The sequence below is a fragment of the Leuciscus leuciscus genome (assembly GCF_965113295.1).
Source record: "Leuciscus leuciscus genome assembly, chromosome: 13".
Taxonomy (NCBI): Eukaryota; Metazoa; Chordata; class Actinopteri; order Cypriniformes; family Leuciscidae; genus Leuciscus; species Leuciscus leuciscus.
In genome coordinates, this window is record NC_138737.1 from 3,482,861 (window position 1) to 3,505,259 (window position 22,399).

The window sequence follows — 22,399 nt, forward strand, 5'->3', positions numbered from 1 at the left end:
TCAGACAGTCAAAACAAATAAAGAGGGCCGGCGTACAGGTACACAGCTCAATATGGCCTCACTCGCTCTGGCTTCGGCTGCCAGCAGGGAGAAGAAGACACAGCTATATACTCCAACAGATGAGCCATTAGCTCTCTCTCTCACAATCTGGTTTATCGGGCCGCTATCGGGTTTAGCCGGACTTTACCTCGCTGGTGCGGCGGTAGACTAATGTCTCCCCGAAGTTTTGTTAAAACCTCATTATTTACTGAAGTGCCGAGACCATCGCCGTCCCCGAGAGTGAGCGCAACGGGTATTAATATGAAAATGCAGAGATTCATTGCCATGACGAACTATCAGACTCCAGCACGGATCGATGGGGGAAAAATTGAGGATCGGTGCTTTTGGGACGTCGTTAAGGATTTAGAGGAGGAACCGGCTTAAACCGGAAGTGTCTGTCACAGTTTAGCCGTGTGTGTGTGTGTGTGTGTGTGTGTGTGTGTGTGTGTGTGTGTGTGTGTGTGTGTGTGTGTGTGTGTGTGTGTGGCGCGCGCCTCAAACACACGCGTGAGGGTCAGCGGTGATGCAAATCTCCTTACGTGTGGCGCTTATGACTAATTCATGCAGTGTCGAGTGATGGCCAATTCACAAATAAATCGTTCTGCTGAGCTTATTCTTTTTAATGATCCAGTTCAGCTGATTTGCAAAACATGCTGAAGTTTAATACTTAGGATTAGGGGTTTCGAAAATATTGTTAACAAGAACAACAACATTATTAAGAATATATATATTTTTTAAATATATTATTCTGATTAATAAACAACAGAAAATGGCATTACCTAAAACCTAAATAGAAAATAACCTCATATAAGCAGGAATAATCAGTAATTTTACTAAAAAAAATTCAATGTCATTCTTTTGATTCCAATTCCAAAGAATCAGAATTCTGAATTCATAACTGAATTCATGTGATAAATGTGAGATGAAGAAAACTGATTCATATTTACGATAACATTGAAACGATTCACATGTTGAATTTTAATACTTCTATATACTAACAACATACTAATACAAAAGGGTTTTGAATATATTATCAACAACAAGATTCTTAAGAATATTATGTTTTTAACACTTTTTTTAATGTTTAGAACAATAAAAATAACAGAATATGACACCCTATTACCCAAATAAAAAAGATAACCTAAAATAAACAGGAATAATCAGCAATTTTATAAAAAAAATTAAATATAATTTAAAAAGAACCGATTCACTGAAACAAAGGCTGAATCCAAAATCGCCTCCTAAACCCTTAATCACTCTTCCCTATGTTAGTTAGTCCACTAATACAGTTCACTTGTTATCAATATCAGTTGTACACTCGTTATTGCGGTGCAATTTGGGATTGAATGAGTGCACTCGATAACGTCCACTATAGTTTTGGAAACCATTACAAATGGCTGTCGCCTCATATAATGCCCTGTTTGAGGGTATAGGGGGCGATTTCGGATTCAACCAAGGTGTTCAAATGAACCAATTCGACAAAACGAATCAGAATGCTCAATGCAAAACCCGCAGAAATTATTTAATCTATTATGGGCGCTGCTAAGCGGTTACTAAGGTATAGTGGGAGGTTGCTAGGTAGAGTCTCACTTGTCCAAAGAGTAAACAAACTGGCCAAATGTTAATAACTTCAGGTTAAGACACACTCATGCAACACAGTGCTAGTGAGACATTGGCTTTGTGTAGTTAAAGATTTAAGCCACCAATGTAGCAACTATCAAAGCACGTGCACAAAGGGTTAATCCAGGGAGCAGTGCAGGAGAATGTGGGAAAATAAGTGTGGACAGGTATGAAAATCGAGCCCTAGGAGGGTCACAGCGATTAAGGGGCTGTTTTATGACAGACCGGCTCTCTCGCTCGGTGAATAGGCACCCGGCGTCGAGCAAAAACCGGTTTATCATTCCTCTCCGCACGCTGAAGTATCCGCTTTGAAGTCTCGAGCGCTAATTCTACAGAGGAAGGTTAAACTGCTTAAATCTTGAGTCAGTTTCACTTCTCCTCTAATGTTGTCGGCTGAGCGGGAGGGGAACGTGACTCTGAGATCTTCACAACTCAATTTGCCGACACGTAAAAGCCTTTTTCTCGACGCTTTTCTCTCCTCTTTGTTTCCTCTGCCAAAGGTTCACAGAGAGAGAGATGGAATTTCCATTCTGCCAGTCTGATGGATAAGAGATTGTTCTAGGCAGCTTTTTTTGTTTGAAAGGTGAGACATTAGGGTGCACACTTATGAAAATGTTTGTTTCCCAGCACAGACGGAAGCTCTCTCTTGGTTAATACGAGTTCATAATTGCCTAATTCGACACAGACTATAGCTTTTCGAAACTATCTAATGACGGTCAGCGCAAACACGCACACATACGAGTCGATTTCATTACTTTACGATTCACATGCCTAATGGCCTCGCACATGCACGAGCACATGCACCCTCACCATTAATATGCGTCGGGACTCCAAACTGTGAGCAAAATGTCAAAAAAACCATTAAACCATGTAAATCCGTGTTTCTTGCATCTAGTTGCATTATGATGTTTCTTGCATTGTTATGAAGCAGAAATTAGTAAGTTCTCATTTAAATGATCAATGAAACACATTCAAAAATCAGTCCTGAACTTAAGCCCTGTTTACAGCTGGTATTTAGATGTGTTTTAGTCGATCGGATCACAAGTGGGCGATGCTAAGGTGTAAACCGAGTCTACTCTCTGCCTTCTGACCTAATGCCTAAACATTATGGGAAGTGCACTAGAAAGACGTGATTCAAACTTTGTCGGCTGCATACGAAAAACATACCAAGTAGGGGTTTAACAGACAAATCGACTAGTCAACTTTAATGCTCTGCCATGATGATGCTTTAAGCTCGACGTCGACTAGTCGCTGATCATTCATGGCATGCAGAAGGTGCATCAGGATAAGAAATCTTTGAAGTCCAATTTTACGTTTCAGTTAAAATGACAAATAAATGCATGCTCAGAGAGCGCTCCACAAGATATGTTTGATTATACCATCTAGATGCTCAAAATTGATCGATTAGTATCGGTTCGGCTCGCTTGGAACCTCAACCGAGGTGGTACTGTTTAAGTCATAGCTGTCAACCCTCCCGTTTTTTCCGGGTTTCTCACGTATTTTAGCTCTTTTCCCGCTGTCTTCCCGTTTTAGTATTTGACCGTAAAATATCCCGTATTTTTACGCTCTGATTGTGTTAACTCAGAACACGCAACTATCTGTGTCTGTGAAGTGGCTTGCACTTGGGTTGCTAGACCTCCAGTAAAGCAGGTGGCAGTATACAGACAGTAGCTTAGGCTACTATTAAAAAAGACAGTCGCGCGGGCGCGGGAAGAGGGAAAAAGTAGCTGGAAGTGAACTTCAAGGAGAGTAGAGTAGATGAGTGTGATGTGCGATGATGGATCAGGACGCCGACGGCCAAAATCACAGAATTAACCACCAATTCTTTGAGTTCTTTCTCACTCTGTCTCCCAACATTAAGCTAAAACACGTTGTAGCAAATGAAAGTGTGTAAGTTATGTTTACTTTGTTCATAAATAAAGCACTTTAAACATATCCATTGGTCTGTAATTCTTTAATATATATTGTGTAGTTATAAACTCTTTAGACTGTTAATGATTAGTGCTTTTTTTTTAAGTTTGTGGGTAAGAATCGGGTAAAAAAAATCCCTTATTTTGGGGATGGATTCCGGGAAATCGCCCTTATTTTTAATGTTCAATGTTGACAGCTATGGTTTAAGTGAGCCGTAACGAGCGGTGGAAAAGCACCATAACACACAGTGTTCGGCGTGGTGTTGTGGCAGTCAGAGCAGAGACGAAACCGTGTTTTTCTGTTCTCTCTGGGCACGTTTATATGTAAATTGCACAAGCTTATTTTGTCCAATAGATCAAAAGATCTGAAAAAGCCGCTCATAGACCTTCCCCTCGAAGAAATCAGGACAGAAGTGATTGAACATGAACAAGAGAGACGGATTAAAACACCAGGTGTAAACAGGAGTCTCCCTCGTCTACTTCTGATCCGATCGACCAAAAACTTAATATCAGGTGTGAACGGGGCCTTACAATGTACGTTGTGGATCTTCTAACAATGGCGAAGATTAACTTTAAAAGAGTTTGATGCATCTCACTGTGGAGCTTCAGAAGATCACGACAGAACGAGCGAGTTTCTGAACAAAGCAATTCTATCATTTAATTCACGTGTATATTATCTATTAAAGCATCATATTTTATTGTCATGCGTAAGTGCAGCATAAACTGTCTGTAGTTTTGTTGTGCTGCCAGCTAGTAAACGTTGCTGAGTTTTCCTCTCGACAACAGCGTTTTATCCCTGCAAATCCGTGCGCCTTGCAGAATATCTCTAAACCGTTTCCAGATCCAGCACATTTGACAGCAACAATAACAGCAATAAACACTGATCCCCCCCCCCCCCCCCCCCCCCACACACACACACACACACACACGCGCGCACATGAATGAGTACAGAGTTGAAATGAGTCTTTTTCACGGCCAATTGGTGATGGTTGGGGAAAAGCTCTGAGCAAACTGCAACAGGAGGAGGCCACACACACACGGAGGAGTGATGGCACTGTTTGACAATATTACCGTTGTGTTTTGTGGAGTAAAGATGACATGCAAAGTCATGCAAAACACAGCCCTTGAGAAACTGGACCCAAATTAAACGAGCTAAACAACCACAAGACCGATGCTACGCTAGAAGGTGACGTGTGTTATTTTTGCACCACAATGGGCCCTTTTCAATTCAATTCACGTTTATTCGTATAGCGCTTTTCACCATATCATTTCAAAGCAGATTTCCAGAATATGCATGTGTCCACATTACAATACAAGAATGGTGACGGTCCAACTAAAGTATTTCAGCAATGCACATATACAAATGACGCAGTTAGCTAACACCCTGTATACATTTTAGCCAGAAACAATGAGCTCATTCAAGCTATTATTACAAGTTGTGAACCTAATGATTACAATATATAGAAAATGTAGCACTGGTGCATGTTGATTCAGAGTTTGCATCATCTGAAGTCCTCATTTTCACATTTCCAGGGTTCTCAGAAACTGAAGTCGTCATAGTTGGGTAAACTTCTATAGTGGTGAACGCTCGGAAACAAATATAATTTTTGCGATCCCAATCTCCCCAATAGCAAAACAAAATCCACAATAGCATTTCCAAAGACTTTCCAAAAGACTTTCCAAAAGGGGAGAAAATATTGATTACATTGGTCAGAAGAGAGAAAGATGGCAAGTTTGCATCAATCCCTCAGCTGTTGTGTTAGAAACAATCACACAGCAGCATAGTGTTATGAATGGACATTCAATTGTCTAAAAATGCAACTATAAAAAACGTTGCCAGATTTACAATCTGTGAAGAAGCATCATAACAGTCTGTGAAAAGTGTCCAAGGTTTCCAAACAAGATTACCAAACACTCCTTCCGCCCCAAACCTGCCATGACTATCTATTTTGCATGAACAAACAAACAGAGGAAATCTTCATGAAGTCAAACTATGCTTTGTTGCATTATGAATTAAGTACAGCGCGCATCGCATCGCATCCAAAGTGTTTGTCCACGGTCAGTTTTCTCTTTCAGGTCGACTATGGTCATGACAGAGCAACTATTTGAAGAGAAATTCTGTCATTATTTACTCAACTATCCCGTATATACAACAGGACTGCATTCTTGAAATGCATTGGGGGTGTATGTGTGTGTGTGTCCATTTGCACAGTTATGCCTTATAGCCTCTGCACATTAAACTGGGAAAGGAGAAAGTTTTTAAACAATGCACTTCAGCTAAAATGAAAGACAAACTCGAACAAATATACAGAAATAAACAGTCCTTGCTTTATATTTTAGGTTACGACACTGAAATCCAACTGTTAAAATTCGCATATTTCATCAGCTTCCATATTGGTCACCAATGCTCTGCACTCTGGGACAAAAAGAGGACAGTCTGTTTGCACAAGGATCTTGTTAGCCTGCTCCCTATTGGTCAGATCTGTCCTAAAAGAGACTAGCGGGGACCTTTTGGCCTGTCCTTTCCGTGAGCGCCCATGGAAATGCCATCTGGCTGGTGTGAATTATTACCACGGCAACGGCCATGTGACCTGAGACCAGTGGAAACCAAGGTCACCAAAACCTGTAGCCCATCTATTTCTGTGTCATCTCTTTTATATGAGGTTAGCAGAACCCGGCGTTCGTTCTTACGAGGACATGTCCGATCACTTAGGAGACAGATTTAATGAGAGACATTATTCGGCGTCTGAGTTCTCATCTTCAGTTCAAAATAAGGTCATTATCATTGACAAAAGACAGAACTAGCAGCAACTAATCATTTTCTAGGAAGTTAAAAGAAATAAAAATGAGAGCTGGCAGAAATATCTAAACATACATACATACATACATTACATACACATATATATACAGTATATACACATACATACATACACACATATATACAGTATATACACATACATACATACACATATATCTACAGTATATACACATACTGTACATATATACACACATATATATATATATATATACATACAGTATATACACATACATATATACATATACATATATATACAGTATATACACATACATACATACACATATATCTACAGTATATACACATACTGTACATATATACACACATATATATATATAGTCACTTTAATTTTTGCGGTGCCATGTTATAATTATTTTATACATATAAAAAATTTTTTTTTTATTATTATTATAATATACTAAATCTAGTCATTCTCCAAAGATATAAAAATCATGAAAAAAATTATATATATATGCATGCTGTCAAATCGATTAATCACGATTTATCCCATCTAACATAAACGTATATAAATAAACTGTGTATATAAATAACAAACATATATTTACAAACTTTTAATCGATTTGGCAGCACTTATATAATATAGATATACACACTTGTAGAGAAAATTTCAAAACTATAAAAAACCCTGTTGCAAAACAATTTCTCATATCAACACATGCATGATGTTCATCCCTTCACGTTAACATTTTAGTGAGACAATATCACCACAAAACACTGAGAGACACTTATCGGTTATGATTTATATCAAGAGTCAAGACAAGATGTTGCCAAATATTCCCTCTTACGAACAATTCCCAATGAGACCCAAACACAAGGCTTGTTCATGAGGGAGTATCACCGAAACACCTCTGAGGATTAATGGCAATGCAGGAACTGCTGTATGAAATGATGTAATTTGAGAGCAACCAAAGCGACAGCCATAAGCCACAGACCCCAGCGAAAACATCATCTGACACGGCCAGATGCTCCGCTACAGACCAACACAGACAAAGAGGGTCATAAATCAGCTGTCAGACGCAGACACCCCCCTCTCCTAAACTTATTCGTCCGCTGCTCAACACAAGCAGTCGCGCTTCATTCAGGGGGGTCTCGGGGTTAGAGGAACAAAAAAAATCATTTTCCAGGAAGAAGCGTTTGAACTTGAGGCTTTAATACACATGAAGTTTTGGACATGTTAAAGGTGCTGCAGATCTCATTGTTCCCACCACCTTTTCTCTTTCACCCGTCCTAGTCTAGGGATCTCGCTGGAGTCCAAGTTCAAGAGTGGGTGAGGGGCCCTCGGGGGACGCCAGAGACACGACGTCCCGCAGGGGCCACAGGGGAGAATAACAAAGACCATCACAGCATGCAATAAACAGCGTCTGACTAGATTCATAAATGAGTTAACAGTGATGTCTTGTAAATATTTAAAGTGTTAACATGTCCAGAATATGCATCCGTACCAGATAACAGCAAACTTAACAACTTAAGGCTAAATGTAAGCTGACAATGCTCTCAATATTATATATATATAGCTTTGTTTCTGTTGTAACATGAGGCTAAATAACTTTTAGATGGGTGTTTTGTGAGACAAACAGCTTTATAAGTATGCGCAATTTCATAATTAGTAGTCTTGCAACTATGCATTTTTAAACTCAATCAGTGCAAAATGCAAGAGACATGACTATTGCAACGACCAAACGTTCAAAATGTTGTTTTGAAAGAAGTCTCTTCTGCGCACCAGCCATTTATTTGATCAAAAATACAGCTAAAACACTAATATCGTGATATAATATTACAATTTCAAATGTTTTCTACTTGAAACTGTTTTCTATGTGAATATGTTTTAAACTGTAATTTATTCCTGTGATCAAAGCTGTATTTTCAGCATCATTACTCCAGTCTTCAGTGTCACATGATCCTTCAGAAATCATTCTAATATGATGATTTGATGCTGAAGAAACATTTCTGATTGTCAATATTGAAAACAGTCGTGCTGGAAACCGTGATGCATCTTTAATGAACAAAGTAAGCAAAAGCATTTATTTGAAATAGAAATATTTTGCAACATTATAAATATCTTTACTGTCACTTTTGATCAATTTAATGCATCCTTGCTGAATAAATTTTTTATTATTTAAAAAAAAAACATACTGACCCTAAACTTTTGAACGAGTATTTACACAAAGTCGAAGCATCCACAAATATTTTTGCTTTCTCACATGCATTAGGTTTCAATAAATTAAAACTAAAATCACGTACTAGATGTGGAATGGTTCCACAAAAGATTCAATAACACCATATACTGTGGCTTCCCCCCACATGTGCGCGCGTAATAAAATACAAGATGCTGTGGAAGCATTTGGTGGCTGCATTCATGTGGCATTAAATATGACTCGAGCTGTCACAGGCTGCAGGTGAGAACATCAATAACCTGAACCAGGTGTGACCCAGACTAACTCCACAAACAAAGAAAAACTCTGATGTGCAAATGTGTGTGATTCATGTATGGAGCCCGGCAGATCGGTGGGAAATAACACTGCTCACTGCTGGTGCGGTTGTCAAAGCCACTTTTACCAGCTGATTCATAATGACAGATGGATTTAGCAGATTAAACAATGTCAAGAGTTGAATGCATGCACACTGAATGAAATCTGACAACTTGTTCAGTATTTAAAACAAAAACAAAAGATCAGCTAATTCACAGAAACCCTTTGTCCTGTCCTCTTATAGGGCCACCGTAGACAATATGAGAAACATGACTCCTCCCCATCAAAACGTTCAATATTCAGATCAGCAATCGATCAATGTGTTTCTCAGTGACTGATTCTTACACTTTAGCATTTAATCTCCTCAATCTGGACACTCTTATGAACAGCGTTTTGATTCATCACCCTAGTAGACATATTCTGAGCACAATCCAGACAATAACCATCTGATATTTGTCCAGATGAGCTCTCCGTGAAAACATGTTTGCTCTCCCTGTCCATGAACAGGTTCAGCGTTTGGATAACCTCAATATGGATGTACCCGGAGCGATCTGTCCATCTGTATTCAAAATAATAAAGAATGAGAGAGACCCTCCAACAACAGCCTATGGAGCCCTTCTTTGGAAAGGCTTGAATAACAATCGGCCACACACACACACACACACACACACACACACACACACACACACACACACACACACACACACACACACAGACAGATCTGATTCCTCTCCGGCTTGGCTTGGCATGCTCTTGTCATTTCTTATGTTACAGAACATCAATCATAGGGCTGAGTCTGTGCCCTTGCGCTGGCCGAGGCTGATTTACAAACATTAGCAGGGAATGCAATTACACAGTCCGAGAAGCGCGAACAGTCAGCGAGCGTTCTGGTTTTGAAGCGTCACAAGCGGTGTGGATGGAGCGTTCACACTGCGTTCAGAACGAAACCGGAGTGCACGGTTAAATACGACAGGCTGATACATTGTATCCTGCAAAAATGCACACAAAAATACTAAATACTAGCAAAGGGTCAATATTTTTTTTTAATAATTTTTATTAAAACATGACTATATCCTCTATTGAAAAGTCTAATTAAAAGGTTTTATATTCATATATATATATATATTTATATATATATATGCACAAAACTTTTAAAAATGTATGAAGAATATAGAAAACGTAACAAATTTAAATCAAATTTATTTTAGAATATGTTTTTTTTTTTGTTTTTTTTTAAATACATATGAACCCAACATGAACACAAAGATTGCATTTCTAATAGAATGATCCATATGTTTGAAACTAGATTTTTCAAAGATTTCTTAATTTTAATAATCTAGAACAACATTATTTGACATTGACCCTGAAATCATAAGTCAATTTGCAGGCATTGCATATCGTTAATGAATTAGGCTATACCCACACCAACATCACATGCAAGGTTAAATCTTGAACGTTTGAATGCATACGTTGTAAATGTTCTTAACTAACATTTTTTTTAAGTCAATTTAAAGCCATTGTAAAAACATAGGCTACATCTTTAAAATAAAACTTATTTTTCTACTTTTAATGAATTCTACTGTTAACAGCTGGCGAAGAATACATAGGCTACAAGGCATAACATAACACATGAGCACATTGAAGTAAATATGCATTTTATAACAGGAATACTTACTATCAAGTCGTGTCATGATACATAAAGACGTCAATAATAAACTTTGCTATAACAGAAACTCTGATGGTGCGACGTTCATTACGCTCCATGTGATCATCACTGAAGCACACTAATAAAGTAAATACGCGACTGATAGATACATACAATCAACATTAAAGGTCTAAAATATATGAGCTGTTTATTTCATAAAGTCTGAGTTGAATCACAAACCGGCACCTGACAGAACGAGCCGCGCGCGCGCGTCACCGTTCCGTATTTCTATTAGAATAAAACACATTAGGCTGATAAAAAGTTAAAGTCCACAACTCGGAAAGGCATTAAAAGTTTCTGTTTCCAACAAAGCTCGTGTATGAAGCGTTAAAATAGCGTTAAATGTGGTGTTAAAGCGCGTTGGTGTGCGCGAGGCTGCAGCCGCTGCTCTTGCGCGCTCCTGATCAATGATTGAACCGAACAAAAGGCAGAAGAGGATCAATTACTAATAACTATCAATGCAACACCACCATCCCGTCCCTCTAAAGTCACCAAAAGAGAAAATGCATAAAATGCAAGGTGCATTAGCCTGTATAGGATCGTGTCGTGTAAAAAAGGTGAGAAATAAGACCAACCTGAAGCCGCCGGAGATCAAATTTCTTCCAATATTGAAACATCGATCCCACATCGGCGGCCATCTTGAGCACAATATTCAAGAGCGGCTACAATAAATATATGGGCTGGATTCCCCCCGTTAAACAGCGTTGACGATTACACTCCACATGGAAAAAAAAATGTTAGGAAAATAACAGTTGTTGAAAACTAGACGGGACGCGCAGCGCGCGAGAGCCGGTGGATGCGATATGAACAGAATATAGATGCATATAGATGCATTAGTGCAGCTCCCGGGATTGCACTTGATTTTGGGTTTGGTAAAGTTATCAATACTGACGTAACGGGTTGATCAATAACGTCTGGGAAGTGGAAGGAGAACAACGAGCAACCAATGCGCATCGCCAGATGTTTGATGCGTAAAACGGTGAAATCATTACATATCATTAATGAGCCCCATTTAATGAGATTTGCAACTTTAGGTCAATAATGCGTAATGCATGCTATAATTGCAATGAAAGAGTCGCATGAATAGAATAAACACTGAATGGATGAAAGCTTTTGTGTTTGGAGTGAATATGTATTTTAATAATGTCCTTGTGAATAATGAAGTGCTGAATAGTGCCATTTATGGCATGAAGATCAGCGTGATGAAATAGTGCTGTCGCTTATTAAAAACTCTTATGGGGCTTTTTAACATATTTTTAGTAGATGATGTAAACTGCAAAAAAAATAAACAAAACAAGTTAGATGTGGTAAATATTAGTAAAGCAGCATAAAATGCACAAGCTTGAACAAAAATTGCAAGTTTAGTCTATGCAGTTAGTTTATGAGATAGAAATCCATGGAGCTGCAATTTGTGGAATTTCAATAAATACCAGGAATATTTGCTAGTGACTTATCTACAACATTCAGATTTTGTTAACGAGTGCAAATGCAAAGGTGTTTTCTCTTACAAATGCTCTTCTGTGTGTTTGAATACGGTTGAATAAAAAATGCATTCCTAGACGGGAAAAAAAAGAAAGAATAAATGTTATAGTGGGATTGTGCGATCAATGCATTATTGGAATTCTGAATGGACAGTTCTGTTCAAACGTTTACACGTGCTCCCTCTTGTGGAACAGGACCATATAGCCCTTCCAATGAGGACTATATTCTGACATAAATGTAGCACATTTTGTCCAAATCACATCTTTATCATTATAATAAGGTGTAACCTAAAGACGAGCATCCAGAGCCAAGATCAGATCACACAGTGGCCTTTCCCTGCAAGCAAGTTTCATCATCATATTGTGCATAATGACTATAACTGCAGTTCTTTTACAAAAAAAACTGTAATTCCTTTTTTAAAGAAATTTTAACACAGCCAACCTTTTGGTAAACCTTGTTCAGATGATTACAAAAAGTGATTATGTTGGTGTTTAGAAAAGGCCGTGTGACTTGTGCATCTGAAAGGCTCTGGATTACAGATATCAGTATTATAATGTCTTGAAATGAAACTGTTTAAGAGGTTAACTGCTCCGGTGGCTTGTGGACTGCGAGCAATTACTAGTGAGCACATCTGTCATTCTCCTCTTCGCTATTAAAACCAAACGCAAGTCTATTTTTAAGTAGAAATGTATTTGCACTTTGTAAGCCACCTACGGGGAATATAAAAGGTGCTTATTAAAAGTTTCTGTTTTATTGCTTTTTATTTATTGCTTCAGGGGGGGAAATAACTGCGTCAGTTTTATAAGAAAGGAATAATATATCTTGTTTTGATATGGCTCACTGTTAAATTTGAAATTTAAATCAGTTCTGATATACAAGCCTGATGCACCAACACTTATTACTTTTGTTCAAATCTAAATATGCGGACATTTTGAGGGTGCAAAGACTGTCGGATTATTGAGAACAGAACAGTGGGAGATTTTTACGAACCTCTGAAGGCAGCGGAGCAAGCTGTGAGGTTTTGTGAGAAAAAAACAAAACAATTTTTTTGTACTGTTTAGCCTAATATCTGAGACGAAAAAATGGCAAAAATGAACATTAATAAAAAACTAAACTCAAAATGCCTCTGAATAAAGAGGTGATACAGCCATTGGCCATCTAATGAGTGCATTCGTGTGTTTGCATTGACGTTGTGTATGCAGTGGCCTAGATAGCCTACACATAAATGTTTGACTAAGCTTGGCAATAATATAATTCCAGGAATATCGGTGAGAGCTGCTGAACTCTGATATATTGATCCACTCTGGAGTGCAAAAGGCCTTGAAACAGAAGCTTGTCGAGATTGCCACCAGGTGGCTGGAATGATTTAGCATCATTATGCATCACATTACTGCTCACGACCGGAAACTAGAAAGCTTTTAATGAGGACCTATCATGCCCTTTTCAAAGTCTTGCTTTTGTTTTTGGGCTCTAGAATAGGTTTTCATGCTTGAATGTTCAACATTGCATTTCATACACTGTATTTGACATTGTTGCTGCTCCTCTCTTCCCAGACTGTGTTTTACTCCACGCTAACTTCCCTGTGTCTCTTTGGCTGCATCCGAAACTTATAGTAGGCAAAACACAGAGTGTGACAAAATAAGCATGTCCGAATTCACAGTACTCATAAAATAGTATAAAGGATGACCTACTTTAGTGTGCATACGATGGACACTTTACTATCCCATGAGGCCACAGGAGAGGATTTATGAATGGCAGTGAAGCGACACAACTAACGCTGATAGGTCACATGATAATGACAACATGGCGGATGTAGTACGTCCAGATTACATTCATATTACACACACTCATACTACATAGAACATACTTTTATAGCAGTCGTGAAGTAATTACTTATTCAAAATAAGTATCACGAGAGTTTGCGATCTCAGATTTACGTCATTGCTTACAAGTGTCCACTACTGGCGGAACCCTTGAAATGTGTTTTAAAGGTTGTATCAGTGATTTCAGACCCAAAAAAGGCCCAAACATAAATGATCACATTCATCTAATCTTTCCTAACGATCCGCTAGCTGCCCGCCCCATAAGCAGGCCGTCAAAAAACCACGTCTCTGTAGGCAGCCTAGGCTCTGAGATCTGCACACAAAAACAATTGGTTTCACCAACCACTCAAAACCAAAATAAATAGTGTTCCAACCAATCACCAACAGGGGGAGGGTGTTGTGAGGTTTTGCGCTCGTGCACGGCAGCGGCTTCACGCGAAGTCACTCCTCAGAACTCACAAACACATCCTAAAGGGGGTCGCATACCGGACGCGCAGCTCGGCGGCGCGCCGCGCAGCGCCACGTCTTTTAAATTCGAACACACTATTCTCTATGAGAGTACACACACCGGCGGCGCCTTTCGGCGTCTGTCCGCGGCGGCTCAGGACCGTGTTCAAAATCCTGCCGCGCCACAGAGCGCCATTTACTTAGTTTTATATTAAATTTACATGTGTGTGTCTCGAAGGTTGGTGAAACCAATTGTTTTTGTGTGCAGATCTCAGAGCCTAGGCTGCCTAGTGCCTACAGAGACGTGTTTTTTTGACGGCATGCTTATGGGGAGGGCAGCTAGCGGATCGTTAGGAAAGATTAGATGAATGTGATCATTTATGTTTGGGCCTTTTTTGGGCCTGAAATCGCTGATACAACCTTTAATGAAACGCCCTAAGCCTTTGATCACTTGGAATCCGTAATGGAGCTGATTTATTAGTTACAGTTTTTTTTTCCTTATGAATTTGTTTTGCGCTCCATTCTATAGGCCTGTATGTATGCTTGGGCTGTTAAAAATTTTATATAAACAAATATTATCAATATTTTAATATCTTATATTAAAAAACTAAAGAAAATGCTGACAAAATAAAAAAACAGTCAACTTAAGGTAGTGACAATTTCTGCTGTGACGTTACAATAATGTTGCATTGTGGTCTATAAATCTGCCTGAAGTGTACATGTTGAGTAGACTTGCTCCCTCTGTCAAAATCGGGGGGTCGGGGGTCTGTCCTAGGAATACATTTCCCTCCTCCATTTGGTCTCATGGCACTTCAGAATGACAGTGGGGATTCCCCCGAGGCGAAGTGCTTAGGGGAGTTAGCCAGTGTATGTCTAAAAGTGGAGTTAAACGCAGCCCCAGTCTGTCAGTAACGCTCTGTTTAGTTCCGCTCTCTATGAAGCCCCTCCTTCTGAAAAGCATAATGTGCTCTGATTGGTCGGCTGGATCAGTGTGTTATATTAGTCAACCGCTTCCAGTGAGTTTGGGCAAATGTCACACCCCACACCCCTGATTTGAGAGATGGTTGTGTATGTTTTCAAATCTCTCTCATGATACTTTGATGTCATAAACCAATCTGTCCTCACAGTGCCGCTTCGAGTCGAAGGGTGCATCTTAATCAGCTCCCTATAGTTCAGTAGTCAGGGCACTGATCAGGGAGTCGGCCATTTTAAGGATGAAATCCTTCCGGGGGCACGGAAACTTTCACTCCCTAAAAAGTCCCACAATGCACCATGAAATCCGTCAGGAGCGTCAATCCTCGCCGTGTTCCCTTACTGGAAGTTCTAAAGCGTGAAACATAAATAACGTGAGCCAAATCCTAATGAAATGCAATAGATGTGTTTTAAAATACAAACCATTATTTACCGGTGAAACTCGAAAAATTTGAATATCGTGCAAAAGTTTGTGTATTTCAGTAATTCAAATTAAAAGGTGAAACTATTTAGTGTATCTAACTATATACATATGCATGATTATACTTTTCAGAGGGCCGACATTTCTGTATTTAAAATCCTTTTTTTTATTGATTTCATGTATTCAAATTTTCTGAGATTTTGAATTTGGGGTTTTCATAAAGCTGTAAAATCATAATCATAATCATCAAAATGATAAATTTCGCACGATATTAAAAATTTTCGAGTTTCACCTGTAATTATATAAACACATCACTAGATAGGTAATGAACATTTTCTAGCTAACATTTGTAGTTTATGTACGGATGAATTGTAGCATGTATATGTTTAACAAGCAAAGTATTTTTCATAATGTACTTTAAATAACGTAAACAAATGATGTCAGAAAGATATCATTGCTGCTGTTGATCATATAAAAACCAGTAGTGATTTTGTGGACGTTGTTATGTCTCCAGAAATAGAGTCGTCAGTGTCCCAATGTGAAGTGAGCTAGGGACCTTAGTGCCCTTACCAGTGCCTGAACTCATGCACACGATATACTGATTCACGACTATAGGGAGCTGATTGAGACGCACCCGAAAACATCCACTATCTAACTCAACCAGGCCCCGCCCCTTTATTCAGCATATGCCTTGGGCAGGAATTATTTAAATGAGGAATATAGTGACGTGTTCATTTCCCGGAAGAAAACTCAAGGGTTTCAGGGAGTTCAGACACTGATATACAGAATGACTTTGTGCTTTACAGACCCTTTTCGTGCTCAAACAGCATCATTACACTCGAAAGAAAGTTGAAAATAGATTTTAAAAAGCAGTATAGGTCCTTTTTTAAAGCCATTCAATGTAATTGTGAATGAGCACATGATCATCTTTGGAAGGGTAAACCGTCTTTGCTGGTGTCAGAAAGGTGTAGTAATCTACATTTAGTGCACACTGCAGGGTTTCAGTGTGAGAGGTCAAGCAGAGGTCACCTTTCTCCCTCCTGACAACATCAACCAAACTAAACCTGCTTTCTGCATGTTTTATTATTCATGTTACATGGTTTCAACATTAGTATAACATGTTAATAATAGTGCATGTGATTCTCTACACCTGTGGTTGACTTCATACATCCACTAAAATCACCTAAAGACATCAACACTTCACTTTTCTTCGTCATTTGTTTAAGTTAGTGACACTTGCACATCTAAATATCCAAAAGTTGAGCTACTAGCCTGCTTGTATCCTAACTAGTATGAGAAGCAGAGAAATGCCGCTGTCAATCACACATTCTATAGGTTTAGGAAAGTTCTAGCTGTTCTCCAACAACTGTCATCCGTTCTGTGTTGAAGCCCATTGGCTGCTGGATTAAATCCCTTAAATCAGAATTCTTATAATAACTTCTGAAGTCTATTGTTCAGCATGGAGGATGTATTTATAGACAGTCAGAGGTGGGGAATATGCTCATATAAAATCAGCATTTCCACCCTGTCTGAAATCACTCGTGCTTTGTTTCCTGAATTCAAGGGGTTACGATTATGGTGAGTTTGCTTTGCCACACATTTATTCATTAACTTAGATTTTACTCAGACATGTAACTCACTATTCTCTTGATGCGTCCAAACGAAGATCTAATTTCTGTCTGTCTGTGTTTGAAACTAAAAGTTTAAGTCTGATTCATCTGAGCGTCTCACATCTGTCTGACTCATCCTCCGCCTCTGATGTTTTATTAAATTCACTTTCAACAAATAAATAAATGAAAAGTAAACTGTTTCTGCTCTCAAAGATAGATACAAACCTTTTCATTACTTAAATCGAAAACAGGAGACAGGCTGTCAACATTTCATTTGCTTTAGATCACAAATGAGATCTCTTTAGTGTTTCAGTTGTTTCTTCTAGATTAAAATGTGAGCAAATGGAGATTTCCGCTCAGTGTTTTTCTCTTATGAAAAAGACCCAAATATCTCAAAAGTTTCAGAAGAAATCTCAACAATGGCTGTAACTGTGACCAGGTTTTGCAAAAATGTTTTATGAAATATCATGTAGTTTAATGTAGTTTTACTTGTAGTATTTTCAAAGGTTTTTGCGATAAACAGCATAAATCAATCCAGAGTAAAATATTACTATAAAAATATTACTAATATAAATATTACTACACTGTAAAAAATTTGGAGTAGGATTTACTTGAAAAAAGCTTGCTAATTTTTTTCACTCTGAAAATGCTAGTAAATTTACAAAGTTTGCCAAGTAAAAACCTAAACATTTATTAGTAGCTTTAATTAGAAATCTTTAAGTTAAATTTACTTGGAATATGGAATTAAGTAAACTTTACTTAACCTAGTTAAGTGAAAGTAACAAAGATAATAAGTAATTTTAACTTGGCTAGTAAAAGGTTGATTGATATCGATTTAGTTGAATATTCCTTTGCATTACATTTCACTCAAACAATAATATTGAATTATACCAATCATTTATAGAATGTGCTTTACTTAGATTATCTAAGTAATTTATAAGACATCATGTCAGATGTTAAGTCTCATGTGAATGCAAATACAGTACCTCAATACTTCGTAGACAATACACAATGACGGTAACATTTGATGGATCATTTTTGTGTTTGAATGTGTCATTTTGAGCAGAAAATTTACTCAAAATGTCACAAAATGGCAAGTTACTAATCCTGACAACAAAAGCAATGATAAAACAGTGTAAATACAGCTGGAAAACAGTGAAAAATGAACCTCATTAATTATTCAAGGTCCAGTGCATGATGGGAACCCCAGTATCAGAAAAGTTGAGTAATTTTTACTTAATTTTATTGAGTTGATATTTACGCTTTCATTTCTACTCGCTTGAAATAAGTACTGATATGGAATTTACTTAGTTTTTTAAATTCTTGCCTGGACTAACTTTTTCATGTAAATTACATTGTTTTTTTTCAGTAGTATTTACTTCACCAAAAAATCATTTTTTACAGTGAAGATATTACTATAATCGATTGTTAGGTTAGGGTTCGGGTTAGTAGAATAAGTTGGCATATAGTTGTAAAGTTCATTATTGTTAGTAGCCAACACTGATAAAAATGATTTTGTGGTAAAGTAAATACTACAGAAAAAAACAATGTAATTTACATGAAAAAGTTAGTTCAGGCAAGAGTAAAAAAAAAAAAAGTAAATTCTATATTAGTACTCAATTCAAGCGTGTAGAAATGAAAGCGTAAATATCAACGTTATAAAATTTTATAACATTATAACTTTTCTGATACTGGTGTTCCCATCATGCACTGGGCCTTGAATAATTAATGAGGTTGATTTTTCAGTGTTTTCAAACTGTATTTACACTGTTTCATCATTGCTTTTGTTGTCAGGATTAGTAACGTGACATTTTGTGACATTTGGAGTTCATTTTCTACTCAAAATGACACATTCAAACACAAAAACGATCCATCAAATGTTACCGTCATTGTGTATTGTCTACCAAGTATTGAGGTCTCTGCGTTCACATGACGCTTAACATTTGACATGTAAATAATATGCTGTCTTACATAATATCTATTGTATTAATCACTTAGGTATTTTTAAGTAAAGCATATGCTTAATTCAATATTATATTGTTTGAGTGAAATGTATTGCAAAGGAAACTTGAACTAAATAAATATTACTCAACCTTCTACTAGCAAAGTTAAAATTAGTTATTTTCTTTGTTACTTTCACTTAACTTAGTTAAGTAGAGTTTACTCATATGTGAAATTTACTTTAAAAATATGCGTGTGAAATTTACTTAAAAAATATGAGTGCAAAAACTTGCCAAAGAAAAATTGAGTAAATTTTACTTATTGTTTTTTTCAGTGTATGTCTAAAGTGGACTATCGAAATAAAGTGTAAACATTTACGTTTAAAAACATTGCTATTATTAATGTTTTAACGTCTCTTATGCTCATCAAGCCTGCATTTATTTGATCAAAAATACAGAATTTTTTTTTTAATATTGTGAAATATTATTACAATTTAAAATTATGGTTTTCTATTTGAGTATACTTTAAAATATAATTTATTTCTGTGATGCAAAGCTGCATTTTCAGGATTCCAAAAAAATATTAAGCATGAGCACAACTGCTTCCAACATTGATAATAACTGAGTATCAAATCATCATATTAAAATGATTTCTGAAGGATCATGTGACACTGAAGACTGGAGTAATGATGCTGAAAATTCAGCTTTGATCACAGGATATAAATTACATTTTAAAGTATATTAAAATAGAAAACCATTCATTTAAATTGTAATAATATATCAAAATAAATGATGTTTTTTAAGGATTTTTTGAGACAATCAGATTCATAAATGAAACTCTCTGGACCTTATTTAGCTCTGGATTGATTTATGCCGTTTATAGCGAAAACCTTAGAATAAAGCGTCATGATGTCTCATGCTTGAGCTCTGGCCTCGTGCACAGCACAACTGTTGAGATGTAATCCACAGAAGGCCGACGAGCAGCTGTCGGACCGCGATGTCATCGAGCAGAAACGCATCTCACAATGTTTCCCAAATTCTGTGGCAGGAATGTAAATAGTTGCGATTAATCCCTGTCTTGGTGGGATTACCTATCAACAGGCTCAAAGATGAGGCTGTCAACAGTCAGCGCCAGTGTGTAATCCCACATCTGATCCACTGGCTGACTCCCCTCTCTCTCTCTCTCTCTCTCTCTCTGAGCTAATTATACATCCAGCAGGGCACCAAACCTTTCCATTCTCAAACTCACACAGAGGAACACATCATTACTCAGATTTAGCTCTATCATTGCTTTCAATCTAACATCAACTCACCTAAAACTCCCTAAGAGAAATGGAAATCCATGTAAAATGAATGTGGACATCATCAGCTCAGTTCATTTGAGTTCGTAGCATATATTGAGACAATGTTGAGAGGAGAAACACCAGAGAAGTGGGAGACTTCAGCATAAGTCTTCATTTGTGACCCTGGATCACAAAACCAGTCACATGTCGCACGGGTATATTTGTGGCAATACATTGTGTGGGTCAAAATTAGAGATTTTTCTTTTATGCCAAAAATCATTAGGATATTAAGTAAAGATCATGTTCCATGAAGATATTTTGTAAATTTCCTACCGTAAATAAATAAAACATGTATTTCTGTGAGTGAATGCAGCACAATCGCCAACATAAATGTACAACTTTAAAGGCGATTTATCAATGTTTCGATTTTTTTGCACCCTCAGATTCCAGATGTTCAAATAATTGTATCTTGGCCAAATATTTTCCTAGCCAAGCAAACCATACATCAACGGAAAGCTTATTTATTCAACTTTCAGATGATTTATAAATCGAAATTAAAAAAAATTACCCATGTGACTGGTTTTGTGGTCCAGGGTCACATTTAAACAATTGTGATACTAAAGTCAACATTACACTGCATTTGCAACCCATTTTACTGGCAAACTTGGGGACTGTAAGATTTTTAAAAATGTTTTCTGCTGCATTTATTTGTTCAAAAACACTAATATTGTCAAATATTATTAAAATAAAAAAATAAAAAAATTCTATGTGAATATATTTTAAAAAGTAATTTATTCTTTTGTAACTTTTATCACTTGATCAATTTAATGAATCCTTTCTGAATTAAAGTATTAAGTTCTTTCCAAAATAAGAACTAAAAAATTGGGTCACACTTTAGATTACGGTCCAATTCTCACAATTAACTAACTTTTGCCTCAATAAACTACCAATTACTGTAATAGTTAGTAAGGTAGTTGTTACATTTAGGTATTGGATAGGATTAAAGGTTGTAGAATATGATCATGCAGAATAAGGCATTAATATGTGCTTTATAAAACAGCCAATATCCTAGTAATATGCATGCTAATAAGCAAATAGTTAATAGTGAGAATTGGACCATAAACTAAAGTGTGACCAAAACTTGTAGTGACCCCAAACTTTTGAATGGTAGAGAGTTTTAGTGAAACTAAGGAACAGGGATGTCAGTCATTTCACTGGGTTGTTAAAGCAAGTTATTCCACTTTTTGAAGTTATTCCTGGAATAAAGTGCACTTATGAGACGACACAAGCTAATGTGTACTTCTGTTTAACCAGTCAAAAGTATTGTGTGTAATATGTTGTTGCAGGCACCCAAAAAGGCAAAGAAGCGGGCAGAAGGAGCCAACTCAAATGTCTTCTCCATGTTTGAACAAGCACAGATCCAGGAGTTCAAAGAGGTACAAACCAAGTGCTCGTTTGACTCTAATTGCGATGACAATTGTCTTTATCCCGACTCTTTCACTGTGATATTGAGCGGCGACATTCCCGTATGTGACTTCAATATGTCAGTGTTCATCATCGCTAGTGAATAATTCAGAATGTGTCAGTAACGATTAGCACAGTGGAGTGATTTACACCCTGAACACACACACACACACACTCAAACCTGCTGTCAAGCCCCTGAAGTTTGCATGGAAAATGCAGCAGGACAGACGTTGTCTCTGGTCTCAAAGCGGCTGTGAAAAGATCAGGACAAACAGGATAAGCATGACGCTGATCCGAGATGGCAGTGATGAAAACGTGCAGACAATTGCTAGCAGTCTCTCTCTCTCTTTCAGTCCGTCTCTCTCGCACATATCACAAA

The 22,399-nt window shown here is 37.4% G+C and overlaps 2 protein-coding genes across 4 annotated transcripts in view; one reads left to right on the top strand and one right to left on the bottom strand.

Moving 5' to 3' along the window:
- LOC309512314 (homeobox protein cut-like 2) overlaps positions 1-22,399 on the bottom strand; it is a 222,641-nt gene that overhangs the window by 162,192 nt on the left and 38,050 nt on the right. Inside the window, exon 1 of one of the 3 annotated variants that reach the window (XM_082187819.1) lies at positions 11,154-11,546. The exons of 1 other annotated variant lie outside the window; for it this stretch is intronic. In XM_082187819.1, the coding sequence (XP_082043945.1) occupies positions 11,154-11,216 (63 nt within the window). In that variant the 5' untranslated portion in view covers positions 11,217-11,546. Of the gene's footprint in view, positions 1-11,153; positions 11,547-22,399 lie in introns of those variants that run through there. One more of the 3 variants, XM_082187820.1, reaches the window with a different exon arrangement.
- The window catches only part of myl2b (myosin, light chain 2b, regulatory, cardiac, slow), a gene marked incomplete at its 5' end in the record, with an annotated part of 5,101 nt that continues 4,592 nt past the window's right edge, over positions 21,891-22,399 (top strand). The window contains one exon of the mRNA XM_082187915.1: positions 21,891-21,992. Coding sequence (XP_082044041.1) covers positions 21,891-21,992 — 102 coding nt within the window. The remainder of the gene's footprint in view (positions 21,993-22,399) is intronic.